Below are 25,121 nucleotides of genomic sequence, written 5' to 3'. Positions count from 1 at the left end.
TCTCTTCAGAGCTGTTAGAGTTTGTTTTATGTATTTTGGAGCCCTGTTGTTGGGTGCACAAATATTTGTTATAGTTATGTCCTCCTGGTGTATTGACCCTTTAATCATTATATAGTGCCCTTCCTTATCTTTTGTGGTGGATTTTACTTTAAGTCTGTTTTGTCAGAGATCAATATTGCCACTCCTGCTCTTTTTTGAGTGTTGTTTGCTTGGTATATTTTTTTCCATCCTTTGAGTTTTAGCCTGTTTGTGTCTTTAAGTCTAAGGTGCGTCTCTTGTAGGCAGCATATAGATGGGTCATGCTTTTTTATCTGATCTGCCACTCTGCATTTCTTTATTGGTGCATTACTTCTGTTTACATTCAGTGTAATTATTGATAGGTATGAGTTTAATGCTGTCATCCTGATATGTCTTTTTGTGTGTTGTTCAGTTTCTTTGTTCTCCCCAATTTTCTGTGCTGAGTCGTTTTTCTTTATTTTTTTTTTTTTTTCATCTTTGTTGTAGATTTTGTGTTTGCTGGGTCTTTATGTTTTTCTACTTTTTTATTTTGATTTGTAGGATTGTTAAATTCCTTTGCAGTTACCTTAATATTTGCCCCGAATTTTCTAAGTTTATACCAGTCTTTTATTACTTTATATCACCTTAACTTTCCCTCCATGTAGAAAATCAATGTCTACATTTTTTAAGTCCCTCTGTTTTTGTTTTAATATTATCCTCTTTTTTTTTTTTTTTACATATTGATATCTGTTTCCCTATTTTCAATGTTTTAGCTTTGATGTAATTTCGATTTCCGTATCGGAGTCAATATCTGGTTGCGCTATCCTGTGTTCTAGTCGTGCGTTGTTAGCTGGTGTTATTGATTATCTAACCGTAGGACTCCCTTTAGTATTTCTTGTAATTTTGGTTTGGTTTTTGCAAATTCCCTGAACTTCTCTTTATCTGGAAATGCCCTAATTTCACCCATCATATTTGAGAGAGTTTTGCTGGATATATAACTTTTGGCTGACAGTTGTTTTCCTTCAGGGCTTTAAATGTGTCATCCCATAGCCTTCTAGCCTGCAGGGTTTCTGCTGAGTAGTGTGAGCTTATTGTAATTGACTCTCCTTTGTAGATGACTTTTCTTTTATCCCTAGTCACTCTTAAAGTTCTCTGTTTCTCTTTGTTTATGTTAAATTTGATTATAGTATGTCTTGGTGACTTTCTTTTGGGATCTACCTGATGTGGGGTTTGATGAGCATCTTGGATAGATATCTTCTCATCTTTCATGATATCAGGGAAGTTTTCTGTCAACAAATCTTCAACAATTTTCTCTGTATTTTCTGTTATCCCCCCCGTTCTGGTACTCTAATCACTCGTAGGTTATTTCTCTTGATAGAGTCCCACATGACTCTTAGAGTTTCTTCATTCTCTTTAATTCTTTTGTCTGATTTTTCCTCAAATAAGTCGGCATCAAGAGCTTTATCTTCAGTGTCAGTAATTCTGACTTCTACTGCCTCAGTTCTGCTCCTATGACTTTCTATTGAGTTGTCTAATTCTGAAATTTTATCTGTTAATCTTCTGGATTTCTGATTGCTGTCTCTATGGATTCTTGCAGCCTATTAAATTTGGCATTATGTTCTTGAATAACTTTTTTAAGTTCCGCTGCTACTGTGTCTGTATGTTGCCTGGCTGTTTCTGCGTTCTGTCGAATTTCCTTTCTTATTTCTATAAGAGTTCTGTATGTTAATCATTTGTATTCTGTCTCTGGTAATTCCAAGAAGTTCTCTTTCTCCAGAGAATTTACTGATTCTTTATTTTGGGAGCTTGCTGAAGCCATCATGGACTGCCTCTTTATGTGACTTGATATTGACTGTTGTCTCCAAGCCATCAATAATTTATTATAGTTTTATTTTGTGTTTGCTTAGTGAGACGTAGCTTCTTATTTTGTTTTGTTTTGATATGCCCAAATAGGCTGCTCGTGTGCACTAGTTTTATTTTTGACACCTTTTGGTCTCTAATGTCATGTCACCAGGTAGTTGGTTCTGTAACTAAGTATGTGCATGCCGGAGTTCGTTAAAATTTCCTATATGGGATCAGCTCGGGTGTGCAGGCAGTCGATCACCAAGTGTGTGATGCAGGCTCTCACCCCTCTCACCCCTGGTCCTAGACAGGCGTGGGTGATTGGTGCAGGCACTGGACTATGGCTGTGGTAGGAGATCACGTGCTGAGCCAGGCAGGGGGCTGACAGCTGCCCCTGCGAGTCTGAAAGAAAAGCGTGTCCCTATTCTCTAGTGTGAATAGGTAGGTGAGTTTTGCAGCCGGGCTAAGAGTGCCCCACTATGTTGGCTGCAAAGACTTGAGGGCACCACTTTTTCTTGAACTCCTGAAGCAGGTGACTAGGCACTTTAGGAACTATCACCAGTCCTCAAGACCCTGCTGCAGATCGATAAAAGTGCCTACTTGAGGGGCAGGGCTGTTTTGAGGATCACAAATCTGCCCGTTCACAGCTGAAGCAGTTGAAGTTAGACTTCAGATGTTTGCCCTGTTGTACTGTGGTAGTGAGGGCTAACGCTGTTGAGATGGGTCCCCACAAGTCTATACTGGGGTGTTTGGCACTCAGAGTCTGCGGAACCCTGATTTCTATGGCCAGCAGAGGAGTTATGCCGACCCTGTGTTCCTGGCCTAGGGGAGCCAGCAGCTTATTTGTTCCCTCTCCAAGGCCAGGAGAATGGGTCAGGGCGCCTTTTGGGATCTGTTTCCAGCCCAGTGGACTCCTGGTGCAGCGTGGGGAGGGAGGCGATAAAAGGAAGAGAGGTTTTTCCCAAATCCGGTGGAGAGCGCGGAGGTAGGAGGTAAAAGGGAGAGAGGTTTTTCCCAAATCCGGTGCAGAGCGCAGAGGTAGGAGGTAAAAGGGAGAGAGGTTTTTCCCAAACGGCCTTTTTTTTTTTTTAAACTTGCCGCGAAAGGGTGCGCACATGTACTTATCCTAGCCTCTTGGGAGCGGCTCTTCACTGGTTCGGAGTATCCAAGCAGAATCTCTGCTGCCGGGTCTTTCTCAATGTGGAAACTGCTTCTCGAGCACGCGCACAGCATAGCTGTTTGCCTGCTTCACTGCGTCCCGGCGTGGCTGTGTCTCTGCTGTGTCACCACTGCAGCTCTAGCGCTCCTCACCTCTTCCAAACGGTCTTCCTCTCTGGTATGACTCAGATGGATTTCTTAACCTTGCCTTGTTCAGGGCTGCCAGATGTTCATATAGAATCATATCACTTGTTTTTCCAGGTCTTTGTTGTAAGAGGGATATAGGAAGCGTCTAACTAGTCCTCCATGTTGACCACGGCTCCCACAACCAGAAAATTTTTAATTTTTTCTATTGATTTATATCTTACATGTCAGTATTTGAAGGATATTTCATAATGGTCAGGCAGCAGTCATAACAGCAGTCATAACTCATTTGTCTTCTGAATTCAATACCAGTATTCTTTTTACCTGGAACTCAATAGATTAACTTGCAGCCCTCAAGGTAAAACTAAAAAAGCTCTAACAATTTTTCACCAAGAACCTACTTAGATTCCTCGTCTGATTCTGGTCTTTCATGAGTCTTCAATTTTCTTGCTTTCCGAAAGTGACCGCAGTATTTTATCTTCAGACCTTACGCTGTTCTGTGGACATTGTGTGTGGTGTACACAGCTAGTCTCCCACTTACCTTTCCTGTGAATTGCTGGGAATCCTCCCTCCTTTTCTTGGCTGCCCCCATCCCCACCCCCCTCATTTTCCTCCACCCACGTGCAACTTTCTTGAGGTGAGGGGCCAGAAGCAGAGAAAGGGTTTGAGTTGGTAGGAGAAAGATTTGTGAGATAAAAAGAAAGAGATAAGAGAATTCCTCAGTGGCTGCAGGGATGAAGTGGTCTGAAGGAAAAAAGGATTGAAGAAGGAAGCGAAGGAGGGTCTGCAAGAACCTGACTTAGGCAGGGCAGGCAAGCCTCACCTGGGCCTCCATTCAGGATAACCGTTGAGTGGAACTTTTCTAGCTGTGACTTGGGGGAATCATACAGCTCACACTGAGGAGGAGGAGGCCCAAGTTCTGAGATAAGCAGAGACTGGTGGCTCAGTGGTTAAAAAAGTAGTCGGCTGTTAACTGAAAGGTCGGCAGTTTGAACCCACCAGCCGCTCTGCTGGAGAAAGATTTACAGCCTTGGAAACCCTATGTGAGTCAGAATCAACTCAACAGCAGTGGATTTGGTTTGGTTTTTTGGGACTTTCTGCTGCAGATGGAAGGAAATTCAGGAAATGGAGATTGGTCAGGCAAGCAGGACTACAATTTAGCCTTCATCTACTTTCCAGGGAATATAAATCTTATTTATGATATTTTTTGCTGTTGTTCATGGCAAGTAAAATTCTTAGGAAAAAAAATCTCTGAGAGTGTGTACCTGCTTTTAGAGTAGGGGTCCGGTGAGGAACCTGTGCGTCCGCTGTATGCTGGCCTGGGATGGGGAAGGAGAGGGACCCTGGCCAAAAGGAGCAGCTGGTGGTAGTAGAAAGGGAACCAGAGGGCCAGGAGGAGGGAGAAAGGAAGGGAGGATCAGTTTCCTCTCCAGCGCCCTGCTCTTTACCTGCTCAAATCAAACTCCTTTTTCTTGCCACACCCATCACCCCCACCCATCACTCCAGTGCAGTCAGCACTGCCTGTTCCTCTGCCCCAGAATCCTAGCCCATCCAAACCGTTGTAGCTTATGCTTGGGTAAAGCCCAGCTTCTACCTCTAGATGAAGGAGTAGCTGGTCCTGCACAGTTTAGAGAGGGAAGATGAGGTAAATAACCTGTTGTCATCAAGTCAGTTCCGACTCATAGCATGACCGTATAGGACAGAGTAGAACTGCTCCATAGGGTTTCCAAGGAGCGGCCAGTGGATTTGAACTGCTGACCTTTTGGTTAGCAGCCAGGCTCTTAACCACTTTGCCACTGTAAAGAACACATTTTTTTTTTTCCCTCACTGAAACTGTATTAAAATGGTGGTGAGTTTTTCTATATCAGATGTATCATGGGTAAACTATTTCTATGAGAAAAAAGTATCCAAATTCTAAGCCACTAATTTATAAATGAACTTATGTATCATACCCCAAATGATTGCTGCTACAGTTTAGTATAGAACAAAATATTATAGGGTTTTTAATACAGTGTTAAAAAAATCCTGCGTTACATAGTTAGTCATTTTCAAATACAAAGATGTGTCTTAATAGCTAAACATCATTTAGTTTCCTTTTAATAGAAAGACTTGGCAAACAGACATCACCTTGAAAATAAATATGCATGGTAATGACTATGTAAAAATTTTAAGTGTAAGTCTTAGAAGAAAGGAAGCTTGGGACAAAATAATATTAATTCTTTTGGGTCTCTCATGAGCACAGAACTAAGCATAATGACCCTACAGAGCCATACAAAATTAGTGGTTGGCTTTTGTTTTGGGGAAGGAATGATAGAGACTTGTTTGTCTGACTTTTTTTTTTAATGTATAATTCTGTGGAAATAGTTGAGGCTGTATGGCTCTCAGAAAATTTAACGTACTCTTTTGACCACATGGAGAATTAAAATTTATTTCCTGTCTTTCATCATTTAGTTAATTGCACTTAAGCGGAAGATATTTCCCAGAAGGAGAATACTCAAAGAAGCTAGTCCTGATCGAATCAGGGTATAGAAGATCTTCATTTGAATATCATCTACCTCAGTGTTTACTGAGCATTTTAAAACTTTTGGAGCAACAAAGATGTCTTCATGACGTGATACTTGGCCAGCTTGGCCTGAAGAAGGAAAAATGTCCAGTACAATACTTGTTTTTTTAAAAAAGCATTTGCTCATGGACCTGTCATCCTTTTTATAAAAAATCTCATTGACAAGAGACAGCTACTGATTTCCCATAGCAACCATTGCAAGCTAACTTTAATATGAGAAGCCCAGGTCAGCTTGGGAGCAATTGCTAAGAGATCCCAGCCTTTGCATTCCAAAGTCATTTGCTATGCTTTTGCTATTTTTTTTTTTCCTTTTTCTATTAAGTTAACTAGTTACTCTCACTTCTGAGAATAATGAATTGGGATGCCTAAACATGTTTTATAGATGTTATTTAAATAATGTAGCAGTATCACTTTTTATTGGCAATATCTAAATTATGGATTTTTTATTAATGTATAAGACTGTAAATGGTGTCCAACTACTGAGGAACTAAATGACTTATATCTGAAATGCTTCCTTATTTACTTCAGCCCCTAAGAATACTGTGATTTCATGTGGAGACCTAACTACAAAGGGCTAGAGTTAAATAGCAATGCTACTTTCTAGATGTAATTATGTTATAGAAATGTACATATTCAAACAGAAGTGCCTCATTTTAGAAATGAGTCATGCTGATGGTACTGGTACATTACAGTGGTGGCTTGTTTAATGCTTATCAGTGTATTCCAGTAGCGCTCTCTCTGAGTTGTTATCATAAAGAGTTACTGCCATTGCTGTGGAATCAGTTCTGACTCATAGCGACCCTATAGGACAGAGGAGAACTGCCCCATAGTATTTCCAAGGCTGTAATCTCTACAAAAGCAGACTGCCACAGCTTTCTCCCACCGAGCAGCTGGTGGGTTCCAACTACCGACCTATTGGTTAGCAGCTGAGTGTCCACTGCACCGCCAGGCTCCTTTCATAAAGAGCAGGGGTCAGCAGACTTAAAAGGCTAGATAGTAAATATTTTAGGCTTTGCAGGCCACATCTGTCTGTGTTGTGTATTCTTCCTTTTTAAATGATCCTTTTAAAAATGTAAAAACCATGTCTAGCTTGCAGCTATACAAAAACTGGCCACCACAGGCCGCAGGCCATGGTTTGCTGACCCCTGGTATAGAAAATTAGTATTTTATGTATGGGGAAGCCCTGACATTCAGCCATATTTTATGTCATTATACAGTGGATTTGTGGAGACCAGTTACCATGAGTCCTTTTTGAGCTTTCTGACAGGTGTTTTAGATCATGATCTCAACAGTATTCTTTCAAAGTGGCATACATATTTTGTAAAAGGAACTTGAAATGTAAATACTATGTTTGTGCTGTAAGAGTTGTGTATTTCGAAAACTAGTGTCTTCTGAAAAGTTGTATTTTGTCTGATGCTTTGATTTTTAAATCTTTGAAGAGTGAGTTTATTGTTACCCAGATTCAACAATTACTTGGGCGCCTATACAGTATGTAAAGTTCTGTGCAAGACAATTTAAGACTATTTGTACTGAACACTACAAAAATAAAATGGGATACAGTGCAGTGCAAAGAGAGGGTAGTATTAGAATATACTGGAGAAGGTTATTTTATAAGGAGAAAATAGGCTTTAATTAAATTTATCATATGATAAAAATATAGGGGGCATCTGGGTATCATTCTGTAAGTGAAGAATTTATTCTAGAAAGATTATAGAGAACTGAACATTAGGGTATGGAAATTTGGTTAAATAAACAAACAAACAAAAAAAAACATTGCCATCAAGTTGATTCTGACCCATAGTGACCCTATAGGACAGAGTAGAACTGCCCCATAGGGTTTCCAAGGCTGCAGCCTTTACAGCAGCAGACTGCTGCATCTTTGTCCTGTGGAGTAGCTGGTGGGTTTGAACAGCTGACCTTTCAGTTAGCAGCTGAGCACTTAACCACTGCGCTACTAGGGACGGGGTCCTTTAGATAAACATAATCCACACCTAATTAAGAGCCTGATAGATAATGGGATAGATAATAGAATCATAGAATTTTAGAACAGGAAGTTCAGAAGTTGATGGTCTTCAAAATTTAATAAAGACTTAGAACCATTAGTTCATATAAAATCCTACAGAAGGCCAGTATTTAATACAGAAGAAGGAAAGCTGCTCAGTCTGCCCGAACCCCGAGGCAATGCCTCCAAACTCTAGGACTCATAGGCAGAATTTGAAAGGGACTGGGTAAGCCTTGCATTTTATCAATGAGGAAACCAAGGCCAGAAAGACTACATTACTTGCCCAAGATCTCCTAGTCAGAGGCAGATGTGGGATTGGAGCCCAGATTGCCTGTCTCTTTTTCCGCTACCCATCAAACTGCTGCCTCCCCATGACAGAGTGGCACATGTGAGTGAAGAGCTTGCTCTGCAGTCAGACTGCTGGGGTTCAAGTCCTGGGTCCTGGACATTGCTTGTTACTTTCCAGCTTTTTATTCTGAAATGTAGGAGGTAATACTGGTACCTACCCGATAGGCTTATTATGATGAATGAAGGAAATGCCATACATCATGTACAGTGTCTGGCAAATAGTCCTGGCTGGTAAACATTAATAATGATGATGGAAATTTGTGTAAAGGATTGTTTCTGGCCTAATCATTAGGATCAGACAAATACCTTAAGCTAAGAAAGTGATAAATTTTCTAATTTTTTAAAAAATGTTTTTGTCTTTATTTAAAACTTGAATTTTAAAGAATACTGTATATGTAATATCTTCATTTGAGTATCTTCAAACAGTTTTACTCTGTGTATGTTTTGCATATAAAATTATCTCACAAGCCACTGATGTAGGCCAGTAGAACCTGCAAAAGCCGGAACCTCTGTAAGGCAGAAACCTGTCAGAGAAGGAAAACAAATATTTTCCCCTAAAACGAGCCATAGAAAAGTGGTAAGACTGCACCCTGTTAAAGGCAGAAAACTTGCAAGACTTGGAAAAATGAGGCAGTCCTGTCAAGTTCTGGCTCTCACAGGTTTCACTGTAGTAGCATGTTGTCTGTTATGGGATGGCGGCAGGCATACTGTAGCTTCAGAAGTTAAGAGGGAAGGGGGGCTGAAGGAGCTCCTCGTCAGTCTAATTGCTTCTCCCTCCCACTTACCCTAATAACAGCTAAGTTTAATTGAGTACTTTTTATGTGCTAAATGCTTTATGTTCATAATTTCTTTACATGGTCACCACACCCTTATCATACCAAGTGTCACAGTTATGAAGTGGCAGAAACGGCTTTTTGTTCAAGTCCCTCCAGAATTCATTCTTAGCCTCTAAGATACACTTGGTTGCAAAGGACAAATCTAACTCAGCCTGCTTACAGAAAACAAGAAGAGAGGGTACATGAGACAAATGCCTTGCCAGAACTCTTGTGCAATACTGCTCATCCCTGCCTCTCAAATGTCATCTTTTCTCACATGATTGGGTGGTGGCAGCTCCTGGCTCGAATCTCCCAGACAGGCGGAGCTCTTTTCTCTGGCTCCCATCTAGAACACCCTGGTGGGGGATATGTTACTATAATTGGCTCAGTCTGGGTTCTGTGGCCAGGGTGAGGGAGACTTTTACCAGAAAGGAGGAGTAGGGCTGGGCTGACGAAAACACAACACTCCAGCTTTACAGAATAAAGGTTGAATGTACATGGATGATGAAGTTCCTGGATTAATTAGGTTGAAAGTAAGCTGCCATACTTGAAAACAGTTGGAAAACATCAAAATGTCTGAAGAGTAGAATATAATGAACCTTATGGCTCCATTTTAACACGTTTTATAATTGTAAGGATTTTATTTTTGAAAGGATTCAGAGAAAGATTTATAAAACACTTAGTACAGAGCTTGCCACATAACAAATACTCCATAAATGGCTATTATAGTTCACAACTGGTCCCCAAGTTATCTTATTTCTGCCTTTTCCTTCCCTGCCAGCCCTACCCCTGGCCACACACTTGTCAGCCACATCGCATTTTCCCAAATGTGCCGTGCTTTTTTATGCCTCTATACCCTTGCAGATACTATTACTTGAACTGCCTTTTCCTATCTTATTTATCTGTTAAATTCTTACTCATACCTCCAAGGCCCATCATCAATAATTTGTCTACTGAAAAATTCTCTAAGAGCCTGATTTTATCACTTTGAGTTCTTTGAGATTATGAGTAAGGAAACAAGGAATCTAATATTTAGGCTTTCAAATGCCCTTGACAAGATTCTACATCACAGGACACTGAAAAAGAGTATTTTATGGTGAATCCAGGTAATTAGAGGGAATAAACAGGTGATGATCTATGTAGAGAAGTATTACCAACGTTGTCTTTTAAGAATTAACACTGAGACAAGTATCTATTACAAATTATCTGGTAGAGCACATGATGAAATCTTCAGATTTGTTCAGATTATGATACGCTCTTTCCAGTAGTAAAATGCCAAGGTGATGGAGATCAATCTTAGGAAAGTTTTACCATGAATAGCAAAAAAATAGGTGATTTCCAGTAAGAGTCACTGTAGGAAAAAAACAATTCAATCATTATGATGATATAATGAGCAGTGTGTATTATAGGAAGAGATCTGGAGTCATCAAATGTCCCTTATCCAATACCTTGGTATGTTTAAACAGGCTAATGAAATGCTGAGCATCATAAGGAAGAGAATTCTATGCAAAACAGTATACACTAGGCTTACCTTGAACCTATGGTTGAACTTGTCAGGTGCCATCGAGTTGATTCCGACTCAGCAACCCTGAAACACTGCCCAGTCCTGCGCCATCCTCACAATCCTTGTTATGCTTGAGCCCATTGTTGCAGCTACTGTTTCAGTCCATCTCCTTGAGGGTCTCCCTCTTGTTTGCTTACCTTCTACCTTACAAGCTTGATGTCCTTCTCCAGGGACTGTCCCTTCTGATAACATGTCCAAACTATGTGACGTTCTCTGTAAAGAGCTTTCTGACTGTACTTCTTCCAAGACAAATATGTTCGTTCTTCTGGCAGTCCATGGTATAGTCAATATTCTTCAACACGATAATTCAAAGGCCGCAATTATTCAGTCTTCTTTATTCATTGTCTAGCTTTCACATGCATATGAGGCAATTGAAAATACCATGGCTTGGGTCAGGCACACCTTAGTCCTCAAAGTGACATATCTTTGCTTTTTAACGCTTTCGAGAGGTCTTTTGCAGCAGATTTATCCAATGCAATACGTCGTTTGATTTCTTGACTGCTCTCTCCATGGATGTTGATTGTGGATCCAAGTAAAATGAAATCCTTGACAACTTCAGTCTTTTCTCTGTTTATCATGATGTTGTTTATTGATTCAGTTGTGAGGATTTTTGTTGTATGTTGAGGTGTAATCCATACTGAAGGCTGTGGTCTTTGATCGTCATCAGTAAGTGCTTCAAGTTCTCTTCACTTTCAGCATGCAAGGTTGTGTCATCTGCATATCGCAGGTTGTTAATGAGTCTTCTTCCAGTCCTGATGCCGTGTTCTTCACATAGTCCAGCTTCTCAGATTATTTGCACAACATACAGATTAAATAAGTATGGTAAAAGGATACAACCGTGACACACACCTTCCTGCTTTTTAAACCATGCAGCATCACCTTGTTCTGTTCGAATGACTGTCTCTTGGTCCATGTACAGGTTCTCGTGAGCACAGTTAAGTGTTCTAGAATTCCCATTCTTTGCAGTGTTATCCATAATTTGTTATGATCCACACAGTCGAATGCCTTTGCATAGTCAATAAAACACAGATAAACATCTTTCCAGTATTGTGTGCTTTCATCCAGAATCCATCTGACATCAGCAGTGATATCCCTTGTTCCATGTCCTCTTCTGAATCTGGCTTGAACTTCTGGCAGTTCTTTGTCGATGTACTGCTGCAACTGCTTTTGAATAATTTTCAGCAAAATTTTACTTGCGTGTGATATTAATGATATTGTTCTATAATTTCCGCATTCTGTTGGATCACTTTTCTTTGGAATGGGCACAACTATGTATCTCTTCCAGTCAGTTGGCCAGCTAGCTATCTTGGCATGGACGAGTGAGCACTTCCAGCGTTTCACGATGTGATTTAATGTGATCAGCCTATCAGTTGTAAGGGGAGTTTCCTCGGGTGTGTCCCACATTTAATACATATATAAATATATATATATAAATATAGAAATATATATAAATATATATATATAAATATATATATATATATATAGACATTCTGCCAAAGCTCCCTGGCTTGCTCTGGATCCTGCATCTGTCTGGTCATCATCTGACTTCCAGTTCTTGGGACTTGAGCCAGTGGCCTGCTGTATTGCCTGCTAATATTGGGTTTGTCAGCCTCTGCGGCCCATGAGCCAGCGGCCTGCCATCTGACCTGCCAATTTTGGGTTCATCAGCCCCTGCAATTACGTGAGTCAGAAGAAGCCTCCAGCCTGACACCTGACCCATGGACTTGGGACTTGCCGGCCTCTATAACCTCATGAGCCAGTTTCAAGATAAATCTGTCTATCTATATCTACATACATATATGTGTGCTCCACTGGTTTTGCTTCTCTAGAGAACCCAGCCTGAGACATTTGGTGGATTCCTTGAACTAGGTGTTCTGAAAGTATGACCGAAGTCAAAATCCTGAAGCCTTTGTTTGCCACATGTTCGATAAAAGGTAAAATGTATGACTAAAATAACAGAAGAAAAAGAATTGCAGAGCTGGTAGCAAACAGGCAGGTACAAAAATTGAAATATATTTTTAAATGATTTAGGGGGCATACATACAGGCATAGAAAAAAATAGAAAAAAGGATTAAAGGAAATAATACCCCAAATTTAAGGTCCCTAGTTGGTGCAAATGGTTTGTACTGCATTGGCTTGAACCCACCTAGTGGTTCAGTGGAAGAAAAGGCCTAGTGATTTGCTTCTGTTAAGACTACAGCCAAGAAAACCCTATGGAGCAGTTCTACTCTGTAACACATGGGGTCACCATGAGTTATAATCCACTCAGCAGCAACTAACAACAGCAACTACAGATTTAAAATTGTGTATTATCTCTGGGTGGTGAGATTGTGGGTGACTTTCACTTCCTTCATAAACTATATCTTCCAAAAATGTTTTACCATGAATATTTATCACTTGTATAGTTAGAACAAAAATTCAGTAGTAAATTTTAGGTAATCTTATAATGACCTATATTAAATTTTTAGTGGAAAGTAGAATGCTGTTATTAGCTAACTTATTAGAATAACCCCATCTTGATTATTCATGGAGCAGATAATCCATTCATTTCCTTATGAAGGCTAACTTTGAAATCGATAAAATGTCCTTCGTAGCACTGTAAGAAATCAGAAACTTGGTGTAATGAAATAGGACAGAGTCATCCCATTCCCGTAATTTTATATAGTTGGATGAGGATTAAAATTTGAAACTTGAATATAGGCAAGTTCTAGAAAAGTCAAAGGATTATATAACCCAATATTGATTATTCATAGAGCAGATAATCCATTTCCTTTGTTCTTTTTTTCCATTTTTTCCCCAAATTTTTAAAGAAAATAAAGCAATGACATTAGCAATCCACTAGATGGAGATATTGAGCTCTCCCTGTTAATGTCAGACTGGCAGTCCTTGACAAAGAATTGTTCCAGAGTTTAGTGGACATAAGAGTAACTCAGAGAGCTTATTTTAAAATGCAGATTCCTAGTCTCCACCCACAGAATTAATTCGTAGGCCTTGGATGCAGCCCGGGAATCTGCAATTTTTACTCAAAACCCTCCCTGCCCTTTCCAGTGATCCTGATACAGGCTGGTCGACGAACCACACTTTGAGAAACTTTGATGTTTAAAACTATAAAAATACATGAAAACATGTACAGAAAAATATATGTAAACTGAGAAGAGAACTGAGTAAAACCAGGTCCTAGGGAATATGTAAGGGTCCATCAAAGGAGGAAGAAGTGGCAAAGATAATGAGAAATTGCCAGAATGATAAATGGGTAACAGGAAGATGCCTAGTTATGGGAGCCAAAGGGAGACAGAGAGCAAGGGATAAAAAAGAGAGAGTGGTCAAGAGTGTTGAATACTCCTGAGAGTCAAGTGAGATGAGGACCAGAGAATGTCTATTTGATTTAGCAACATGGAGGTCACTGTTGACTTTAGAGCGAGGAGCCATTTTGGAGAAGTGGTAAGGGCCAAAGTTAGTTTAGAGTAGTTTAAAGAGCACATGGAAGGTGGGGAAACTGAGACAATAAGCTTAGATAATACTTCCTAGAACTTTGCTAAGGGGAAGAGATGGGAGAGCAGTAGCTGGTTGCAAATAAGGCCCAGGGGTTTATTTTTAGATTGTGAGAGCTTTGAATATTTGTAAATATTAATGGGTGGGATAAAGCAGAGGAAGATAGGCTGAAGATGCAAGAGAGAGAGAAATAATGGATAATGCAAGATTCCTGGAAAACAAAAGACCATGGAACCCAGAACACAGGAGGAGGGACATCTCTCCTAGTCTAACAGGAGGAAAGTGTGGACACAGATACAGATAAATTATAGGTTTGATGGCAGAAGTTTTGATGGTTTCAGTCAGAACTATTTTCTCAGAAAAATAGGAAGAGGGTAAAAAGATGAACATAAAGGGGAAGTTGTGAAGGAAGATACAGCAGGGTTGAAGGTTGAATAGAATTAAAAAGGCTTTAAATGGCAAATGGGGAGAATAAGTTGACCAAAGAGAAATGGGAGAATTTGAGGGCAATGTTGAGGGCTCACTTGAGGTTGGTAATCATTCATTTAAAATGGTACAAATTTACCCCATTGGGTAATTTTTCTCCAGAAGCAAAAGAGCTAGGGCCTGCACAGAGAAAGATGGTTAGTTTTTTGCAGAAATAGGATTTTGCCAGACAAATACAATGAAAGCACAGGGAGTTATTTGCAAGAGACTGACTTGAAATATGGACTTTGAATCTAAGACGATAGGAGGGGGCTCATGGAGAGAGGAAAAGTGAAAAGGTCAATGGACTGGAAGTCCTGATGAGGTTGGCAAATGGTTGACAGATGACTAAGGGAACTGGAACTATAGACAGCAGTGGTTCGAGAGGAGGAGGTTTGAAGGCAGGATTTTGAAGGTGGAGTAGTTTCAGGTATGGTCGTAGAGTTGGGAGACTTTGAATGGAGTGTAGGGGCAGATCATTGTAGATGAGGACCTTGAGGAATTCTAGACCAGAGGATGAGGGCAGGTACTGGGGTGGGAAAACTGTGCCAGAGGCTGAAGTGTTTAGTGAAAGAATAGGGGAGATCGAGGGGTAGATAACAAGGTTGCTTGAGACATCTTCCTGGATTAACTTTCCAAATTATGCTTTAATTTCTTTTATTTTTCAAAATTTTTAAAGTTTATTTCAAAATATGATTGCAAAAATATCAGTTATTGTATAATCTTGACCCTTTCAAACCTTCTAAAAGAGGCACCCTTGTTTTGAGATAAGTAGGGTTATGGAGGAGGATGCAACAGACCATGAGCAAGTTATGTTATTTGTGTTAGAAAGTGATAGACCCAAAAAGGAAGCTCCAGGGTAATAGGAAGAAGGAAAAATAGAAGAGAGGTGCAGTGGGGAGGCAAGCAAGTAAGAGAGTGGGAGAGGGCTGGAAGCTGCCAGAAGACTCTCCTGCAGGGATTGAGAGGAGGCTCGGTTAAAGGGGATGTCTGGGAGGTTTTTCTGTGTGATGTACAAAGTGTCTCCCCACAAAACCTTTAATAAAACAGTATTATTTGCCAAATGCAGGCAGAATTGGAGAGGCGGCATGTGAGAGAGTTGTCTCAAGGCAAGTGAAACGTGACAGTAGTGACGCCACAGGGTCCTTCTAAACCAGACCAGTTTTCCTTTTGTTTAAATAGCTGTCAACTTCTTATGTCTTTTTTGAGAAATATTAATACTTCATTGAAGATTCAGAAATGCCCTGTGATATTTTATATATTCTAAATTATTCTAATATTTGAAAGAATTGTTATATTGTCCATCTAAAATCCATACTTGTTAATAAAATATTCTAATTCTTAAGATTAAACTTTTAATTTTTTATGCTATTAAATATGTCTGGTAATTTGTTAGGTGCCATTATGTCAGTTCTGACTCACAGCGACCCTGTGTACAACAAAACAAAATACTGCCCGGTCCTGCGCCATCCTCATAATCATTGTTATGCTTGAGCCCATTGTTGCAGCCACTGTGTCAGTCCATCTCGTTGAGGATCTTCCTCTTTTTTGGTGACCCTCTAGTAGGCATTTATATGTTTGAAATTCAGGAAATAGAACATCAGTGACTTATTAATACTTATTAACGGTGTATCAGTACTTACTGTCACTGACAATAGTGACCCATTGTAATATTATTGATAGCTTGTATTTATTGTTTTCTCTATGCTATCAAATGCCTACTAAGAATTTTTATGTATTATTTCACTTCATTTAATCTAAAATACTGAGATAAACACTATTTAATGCCTATTACATTAGTGAAGAAAGAAACAGATTAGAGAAGTCAGGTAATTTGCCCAAAGTCTCACAGTTAATAAGTGGCAGAGCTTAATTTAATTTTGTGCTGAATTTTCATTTTATGCTTTAGACCATTTTTATGAGTTTCTCCTTGAAAAACATTATACTTAAAAATGCTTTTTGGAAAAGGGTAGGTAGCAGCAACTTCTAGCTACTCACCTAAATCTTTTTTCTTCTCTTCTTCCTGGGCCCTCAGCTAGGCAACATTTTCAAGCCTTCCTTGCTGTTAGGTGTGACTATATGACTAAGTTCTAGTCAATAGAATGCGATATGACTAAGTTCTAGTCAATGGAATGCGAACAGAAATGATGTGTGTCACTTTCAGACTTAGACCATAAAAACCTCCTACCTAGAGCTCCTCATGAACTTTTTTCCCTTCTAGCTGGCTGGAATGGAGAGCAACTCCACAGGGCAATCTTGAAAGCCACATGTTGAAGAATGGCAGAGTTTCCATCCACCTGGGTCTCTAAATGACTGCATGGATAAAGGTCGCCCTGAGGACCTGTTCACTTTCCCAGCGGAAACAAACTTTTTTTTTTTAGTCATTATACATGCCTGGGTTTATCTGTTACAGCAGTGGTCTACCCTAGCTAATGCAAGCTGGGTAAAAAATAAATTTCAGTTATGCACTACTATATCATTCAGAATTACATTTGGCTGAATTTCAAATAGTGTTTTTTTCAGGTGACAAGCACTAGGAATAGGCAATCCAAGGCTGGTGCCACAATTCAAGAAACCATGTTCTTCCCCTTTATTGCTCCTCCATCCTTAGTATATAGTTTTTGTCTCTATGGTCACAAGTATTGCATCTGTGTTCCACGCAGGATGAAGGGGAAAGATCAAAAGGAGGATGCCAGCTGAGTCTGCCCAGTTATATAAGCTTTCCCAGAATGCCACCTGCAACTTCTGATGGATCACATGGCCAGCCCCAGCTTCTGAAATGGGTCATATGCACAAGCCTAGCTGCAAGGGAGTCAAGGTTCTGTTAATAAGAATGTAGGGGTGAAAGATATAATGGTTAGGCAAATATAGGACTTGCCACAGTGCTTACCTTAGATTATTTTTATTAATTAGGCCATTGTGACCCCCTAACCACCTGTATCAGAATCACCTGGGGGTGCCTGTTAACATATTTCTGTCCTCATGCCAGACTTAAAGAATCAGAAACTTCCTGGAAATTTTGATGCACACTATTAGGAGTTTTGAGAACTACTGATCTATGCTATATAGGGGATGGGCTGTTTTTTCTTTTCATATTCTGGTCTGCGTGAACTCATCAATGGGTTTGTTTCATAACTTTTAGTTGCATTCCCAAATGTCAAAGGTGGTATTTTTCTTTATTTATTTTGAAATTTATACTGGAAACAATACCATTATAAAGGGCTTTAATGTGTACAGTTAACAGTAGGAAGTATTTTACTATTGGAAGATGCAAACACTGCTAGAGATTACTTCTCACAGCTAAAGATGTGGTTTATTTCAAGGGCAGCAAAGTAAAACAGAACAGTGATAGTTGATGAGCAGGGGCAAACAATGGAGTCAAAATACCAAAGATCTTGTCCTAGTTCTAGTATGTAGCTCTGTGATTTTGAGTAAATATATATCCTCTTAGATGCCCAGTTTCTTAAATTATGAAGTGAGTTTACTCTAATTTCTATCCAAATGGTTATTATGATAAATAAATGAATCATTATGAAAACTTTTAAAGGGCAGTAAAGCTCACACAAATGTTTTTATTTGTCAAATAATGAGCAATTGAATGAATTCTAAATTCTAAATCTGCTTGGTCATAATTACTCAGTTTTCCATCACAGTCAAAGTGAGGCAGAATAGTAAGGTCTCTATGGCAGATGATTTTAATAGTATGATGAGTGGAGAAAGGAGCATTCTGGCTGTACTTTTTCCAAGACAGGTTTGTTCATTCTGGCAGTCCATGGTATATTCAATATTCTTTGCCAACACCATAATTCAAAGTCATCAATTCTTCTTCAGTCTTCCTTATTCATTGTCCAGCTTTCGCATGCATATGAGGTGATTGAAAATACTGTGGCTTGGGTCAGGTGCACCTTAGTCCTCAAAGTGACATCTTTGCCTTTTTTTTAACTTTACAGAATAAATACTAATAACAGAATAAATAATACTCTACAGAAAAGAAAGTTGAATTGTGCAAAGACCCAGTGGCACAAAACAGCAATGGTGTACTTGGGGAAATTGCAAGAAGCTCAGAATGGAGAAGAGAAAAGGGGAGTTAAACAATTTAAGAGGCTAAAGTTCTTTGTATGACAGATGAGTAGGTTGGATTTTCCTGTGGAGGCTCAGAGGAACCACTGAAGAATCTTAGGCATCATGGTATAGGGCTAATAACTGAGAGTTTGACAAATTTGATATGAAATCTTTACTCTGGCATTTACAAGCTACTGTTTTTCTAATCCATAAAATGGAAATAATAACACCCATGTTGTAAGTTTCTGAGAGAACTAGCATATACACCGAGTGCTTGTCATATAAAATGTGACCACTAAATGGCAGCTGCTATGCTAATGATAATTATTCTTATCATCATCATCATCATTAGAGGCTATGATCAAGTTTTTATTTTGGAAATGTCACAAGCAGCAAGGTGCAGAATTAGATAGCAATAAAGCAGTTGAAAAATAATGAAGGTGTAAATTAGGATAGTGATGTTGGGATAGAGAAGGGGGGGTTTTAGAAATATTGAGGAGTCCTATAATAATTAGAGGTGAGGAGTTTCCCAATTTAAAAATTAAATACAGAAAGGGAATTCTTCGATTTTCAATAATATGACGGATCAGATACTCTGAAGAGCCCTCCTGTTTCAATATAACTATTCATTATAAAAACATACCTAAGTGCATTTTGAGCTTGCAGAAGGTAAGGGAACTCTATAAGGAGAAAAAACACAAGCTTAAACAAGAAGTCTGCAGTAAGCAAATATTGCTGATAAACAATGCTGAGGTCAGAGAATACGCTTTTAGGCCCACTGCAGGGTAAAGGAAACACTTCTGAGATTCCCACATGAAACCTGGACCCTTGAAAAGTGTCCCTGTTCGGCAGTACCCTATTAAAACCTACCTGAAGGAAATAGAAATCTCTCTGGAAGAAAGAATACACAATCTAGGTCCTCAATAAGAACCTAAGTAAGGAAAAAAATGGATGAAGGGCATTATGAAAAGTATAAAGGAAAAACTATAAGAGACTTAAGGAGAAATAGCTAGAAAAACACTAATAAAAGGAGAATTTAGCACATATGCAAGAGATTTTTCATAATAGCATTGTTTATAAAGGTCTTACTTTGGAAACAACCCAGACATTCATGGACAAGAAAATGGATGGATAAGTTATGGAATTCTATCACAATGGAATATCACACAGCAGTGAAAAATGAAAGAACTGTGGCTACAGTTGGTAGGCCACCTAGAGGCACCTCAGAAGAAAGACCTGGTGAGCTATTTCCGAAAAATCAGCCATTGAAAACCCTATGGCACACAGTTCTCTGACACACATGGGGTTGCTATGAATTGGGAGTCAACTCAAGGGCAACTTGTCAAGGGCTCCGAATAATAACCTAGATTTTCTTAGTGACATAATGTGGCAACAAAAACTTTGAAAATGAGAGGGAGGAATGATTTACAAAATTTAGTATAAGGATTATACCTCTGAAAGGAGAGAGCCTGATGGGATGGAAAGGACTTCATGAGGAGATTCAGTGGGTGTTGGTAAAGTTCTACTTTACAAATTACACGATCAGTTCATCATATTTCATAACTTACATATTCTTTTGTTAACTTTCAAGTATTATAAAAATACTAAATTAAAAGCAAAAACTGGAAAGCGACAGACCCCAAGTCAACTATCAGTGGGGACGCAGGGAGCTCTGGGTGAGCGGCTACAACGGGCGTCGTCTCACGGGGGCGGGGCTCCATTACCCCGCCGCACGCATGCGGCCCCGCGCCAACCAATCAGAGCGCGTCACTGTGAGTGAGCGGTTTTACTCCCGCGCGAATTCCGAGGCGCCTCAGAGGAGCGTCGCGGAGAAGCAGTGCACACTTTGGGTGAGGAGCGGGGGTTGGGGAGGCTGGAATTGGTGCTTCAGGTTTCAGGGAACTGATAACTGTGGTCTGTGGCCTTTGGGGTTTTTTCTGCCGTGAGGAGGGGAGGAGTTTGTACAGTCTGGGAGTCTGGCCCGGAAGCTGCTCGTGACCGGTGAGGTAAATCTGCTACATGGTGTTAACCTGGGGCCTCTGACAGGAAAATGAAGGCGGCGAACCTTACTGAGGGCCGGGTCTGAGCGGGCGAAGGGCGGTTCAAAGCAGGGTCGAAAGTCAGGACGCTTTTGGAAGATTCACAGCGGCGAGTGAGATGCGAAGGCTAAAGTCGCTGGGGGACTTCATCTGCCTCTCCCGCCTGCTCACCCGCAAACCCCCAACCCCACCCCGAAACAATTAAAATTAACCAAGGGCTTCCTTCGTTTTTCCTCGGTGTATATTTTGTGGAAATCTCACTTGGACGTTAATTTTCTGAGGCACAGCTTGCGGAATTTTTACTATATGCTTATACTGCTGTGAATTTATCGTTGGCATGTTTATGATCGGTCTTACCAACAATCACCTTTTCACTTTGTGACTGAGATGCAGAGACTAGATTAGCCGAAATTTAGCCAGCGTGAATCTGGCAGCGGCAAGGCGAAAATTCAGACCCTGTAGTCCACAGATCTATCTCCAACCTGGAGTCAGTGTTGACGCTGTTATCTTTGTTACCTTTTAGCTAACCTACCAAGAGAAATGAGAAAATTTCACAGTTTTTGTTTGTTTCTGTTTTTGTTTTAATTTAATTAACCAAGCGAATTATTCAGTAACTCTAATTGTAAAATTTACCAGTATATTTAAATAGTGTATTTAGAATAAGAAGATTTGAGAGATCTATTTTTAAAGTCAGAAAAAACCTACCAATGGCACCTTCCAGAAGAAAGCATACCGGAAAATCTATGAAGTCAGCAATGGAGGATCAGGTTATACGAGCCTATGACTTTGAGAAAGAAGATAAAAAGGATCTAAGTGGTTCAGAGGAGGATGTTCCAGAAGGTACAGTATATCTAATACCTTTGGGCAGTGACAAACCAGAAAACCAAACCCATTGCAGTTGAGTCGATTCCAACTCATAGCAACCCTATAGGACAGCCTAGAGATGCCGCATAGTGTTTCCAAGGAGCGGCTGGTGGATTCAAACTGCTGACCTTTTGTTTCGCAGCCAAGCTTTTAACCACTGCTCCACTAGGCCTCCTTGGGCAGTGACAGTGTCCTACAGTTCATTTGTTTGAACCCACTATTTAAAACTATACGTCTGCTTTTAAAAATTTTTGTTAGCAAAAAGCCAAGACCTCAAAATGAGAATATTATTTCATTAAAAATTACCGAAGTAGCATATTTATGTTCAAGAATGCTTTTCTTTTTTATTGTCAATGCAGGAAAGACTCCAGTAATTGATAAGCGTGGGAAGAAAAGGCCTTCCACAGGAATAGCTGAGGAAGATGTGGGGTAATGTGTTCAAAATAATGTTTGCCTGTTACTTCTAACAAATTCGACTTTGGTCACAGACAATTGTTGTATGTAAAACACTTAGCATGTAATATTTTTCCCAAAACAAGCTTGGTATTTTGTGTATCCTTAGTTAAAAGTTCTAAATGTAATTTCTTCACAGGGGTGAAGTACGGAATATGCTGGAAAAATTTGGAGGTATGTTTTAGAAGATACTTGTATGTAAAGAAAATTGTTTTAAACCATATGACCTTTAAAACGTTATTGTGTGCCATTGAGTCGATTCTGACTCATAGTGACCCTATATGACAGAGTAGAACTGCCCGGTAGGGTTTCCTAGGCTGTAAATCTTTATAGGACAGATTACCAGGTCTTTTCTCCTGCAGAGCTGCTGGTGGGTTAGAACCACCGACCTTTCAGTTAGCAGCTGAGTGCTTAACCATTGTACCACAGGGCTTCTTGACCTGTATAATAGGAAATGTTAATTAGTAGACTACAGGACTATTATCTAATGCCTTGTTCTCTTATATAGGATTATGCATAAGTAGTGTAATTCACCTTCATAGATTTCCTTACTTACCTTTTTCAAATTGTTGATATGAAGAGTGAGAATGGTCCTAACAGTGGTGAGGTAAGAGTGGTACTTTTATACATGTGTGAATTTAATGGACTATGGAATATCAGAAGAAACATGGGTGGGAAAACTCTCTACATTTCTTTGTGTTCACGGAGTGACTACACACACACGTGTACACATTCCAGTTTTTCTCAGTCATTTTTATGATTTTCCTGTGTTTGTTCTTTGAGAAAAGAGCAGTGTAAATTGAAGCCTCTAAAATAACTTTCATTTTTGCATTAATTATGTAGTTAAGAACTAAAGACAACTTTGCTATCTAGTAAGAGATATATAATCAGATCTAAAATTTCATAGTTTTAAATGGTATGTCAAATGAGTTAATTGTTAGAGGACAATACTCTTCAAAAATAGTCAATATTTTGTTCCTCTATATGGATTATTCATACGAACAAGTCCTTTTTGGGAGCTTTACTCTAACTTGTGGTGACAAAATCTGGTTTTAATGAGCTGTCTTATAAATTCATTATTATTGATGGATACTAAAGTATAAAATAGTTGTATAATAGTTCAGCTGCATCATGATTACTAAAAAATAACTATTGATAGTAAATCCATAACACAAAAGCATATGTTTAGCAAAGCATTATTTGAAGTATTGTATGAAGTGCAGTACTTATGGGTAAAAATGTCCTTCTTAAAAAAAAAACTTCACAAAGTATTTAAAAGTGTTCTTAAATGTATTTATTTTCTGAAACTAGAATTTTTTATCATTCTTGGTCTTTGTCTCATTTAGTAAAAAAGATGCTTTAAAAGTATCATTATATTTTTAAAAATAGTTTTCTTATGTAACTTGGATTCCAATTTTTTATAGATTACTTTTGTATGTTTTATGTAATGAGTTCTAACAGTAATTCATCTAAATGTGTCCATTTAATTGGAGGGAATTTTATAAACTTAGAAATATTTAGCCTTTGTAAGTATTTTTTCATGAGGAAATTAATCTGTTCTTGAGATCCCTTATACATACTTTGGAAAATAGAAACTGTTTTGTTTGTTACCTCTTTTTTTATCATCTCTAAATTTTAAAAAAATTATCTGAAGTTCAAAAAATTAGAATTGGCATACTAGTAGCTGAAAATTTTCTCAGCAGAAAAAAGTGAGCAAATATCTTGCTTTTTAAAATGTCTAATTTTAAGTTTAATTTAAAATATTTTTCCAATATTGTTGAATCAACTTTACTCATAATTAATTTGAATATGTAGGAACAAAATAATTTTCTTCAGCATTAAATTTTAATGAATATTTTCAATATAGCTGACATTAACAAGGCTCTTCTTGCAAAGAGAAAAAGATTAGAAATGTATACGAAGGCTTCTCTCAAAAGCAGTAACCAGAAAGTTGAAAGTATTTGGAAAACACAACAACAGCAAAGGTAAGTTTGTTATATTTTTAGAGCTACACATTTGTATCATTAATTAGTATCCATGGGTAACTAAGCAAACTACTAATGAAAAATCCTATTGTCTTCTATTTATTGGAGTATTAGTGAAAAATACATTTGTCTTGATTTTTCTCTAAGCTGATAAATCCTTTAGGTCTGTAACTTGATTCCTTCATAGAATTGAGATATATTTCCTAGTAGTCACTGAGGATTACCTTTTTTCTCCTCTTTCAAATAACGGCTTTTTCTTACTATAAAAGTAATTTATATTCATTCTAGAAATATGCTAGCTGAATAGCAGATAAGTATATAAACCATTAGTTTTATGATAGGTAACTGTGTTCAACAGTGTAGAAAAAGGTCAATCTCATATTGTAAATAATTTGTCTATTTTAGCTGAATTGGGTTAACCTTTTTGTATAAAACATTTGTGCCAAAGTGGGGAAAAAATTAAGTGAAATATTTCTATTTGTAAATCCTATATGATAAATAACCTCATTGAATCTATATCGTATCAGAACCTATATTCAGTAGAAGAAAATGAAACTGTTTGGAGATAAAATGATTTTTTTCTAGAAAATTTATACATATAAAATTTCATTAGTTTTTAAGAGCTAAAGTATGTGAGAGAGCGTCTCTATTACTAGCTTGTTAGGAAAATCATAATTTTACTTCTTGGTTTCCCATCAGAAGATTTAAGCTGCTATTATTTCCTTTTTTATAATATAAATTGTCAGATAAATTTTGTTTTGAATGTTAACCTTTTTTCGTATTCATTGTTTTATAGGCAGAAGCTTAACGAAGAATATTCTCAGCAGTTTCGTACTTTGCTTCAGCAGTGGGATACAGATGTGCAGAAAGCTGAGGAACAAGAAGAAAAACTGGTTGTTGGTATCATGCTTAGCTTTATAATGAATCTATTGTAACCAAGTCTCAAATAGGAATATAGAGCCTAGCCTTGTAGAAGACCCATGGAACTTAAGCCAGGTTCCATTACCCATTGCTAGCTAAGTGTTTTGACCCTGCTGAACTATAAACCAGAGAAGTATAGGTATATACGAAACTCATAAAAATCTTTGTTTCCTACATTGGTTGAGAGTCTTGCAGTTCCAAGTGACAGAAATTTGCCAAAGCACAAAATGAGAATTTTGTTTGAGTAGTTTCGCTTTAAGGAGCCCTGGTGGCGCAGTGGTTAAGTGCTCGCTGCTAACTGAGTTCTGCAGTTCGAACCCATCAGCCACTCCAAGGGAGAAAGATGTGGCGCTCTCCTTCCGTAAAGATTACAGCCTTGGAAACCCTATGAAGGCAGTTCTACTCTG

General features: G+C 38.7%; 1 protein-coding gene across 9 annotated transcripts in view; it reads left to right on the top strand.

The window, feature by feature from the left end:
* The window catches only part of GNPTAB (N-acetylglucosamine-1-phosphate transferase subunits alpha and beta), a 126,980-nt gene that overhangs the window by 96,057 nt on the left and 5,802 nt on the right, over positions 1–25,121 (top strand). For 5 of the 9 annotated variants that reach the window (XM_023728957.1, XM_023728959.1, XM_023728960.1 and 2 more), the window contains 6 exons: positions 19,535–19,691; positions 21,182–21,331; positions 21,715–21,784; positions 21,948–21,982; positions 23,676–23,793; positions 24,590–24,689. In XM_023728957.1, coding sequence (XP_023584725.1) covers positions 19,535–19,691; positions 21,182–21,331; positions 21,715–21,784; positions 21,948–21,982; positions 23,676–23,793; positions 24,590–24,689 — 630 coding nt within the window. Of the gene's footprint in view, positions 1–5,592; positions 6,232–19,534; positions 19,692–20,283; positions 20,303–21,181; positions 21,332–21,714; positions 21,785–21,947; positions 21,983–23,675; positions 23,794–24,589; positions 24,690–25,121 lie in introns of those variants that run through there. The other 4 variants (XM_004373756.3, XM_023728962.1, XR_002823639.1 and 1 more) reach the window with 4 other exon arrangements.

Source organism: Trichechus manatus, unplaced genomic scaffold (genome assembly GCF_000243295.1).
Source record: "Trichechus manatus latirostris isolate Lorelei unplaced genomic scaffold, TriManLat1.0 scaffold00027, whole genome shotgun sequence".
Classification (NCBI taxonomy): domain Eukaryota; kingdom Metazoa; phylum Chordata; class Mammalia; order Sirenia; family Trichechidae; genus Trichechus; species Trichechus manatus.
The sequence above is the reverse complement of the archived record's forward strand: the minus strand, read 5'-3'. Positions and strand labels throughout refer to the sequence as shown.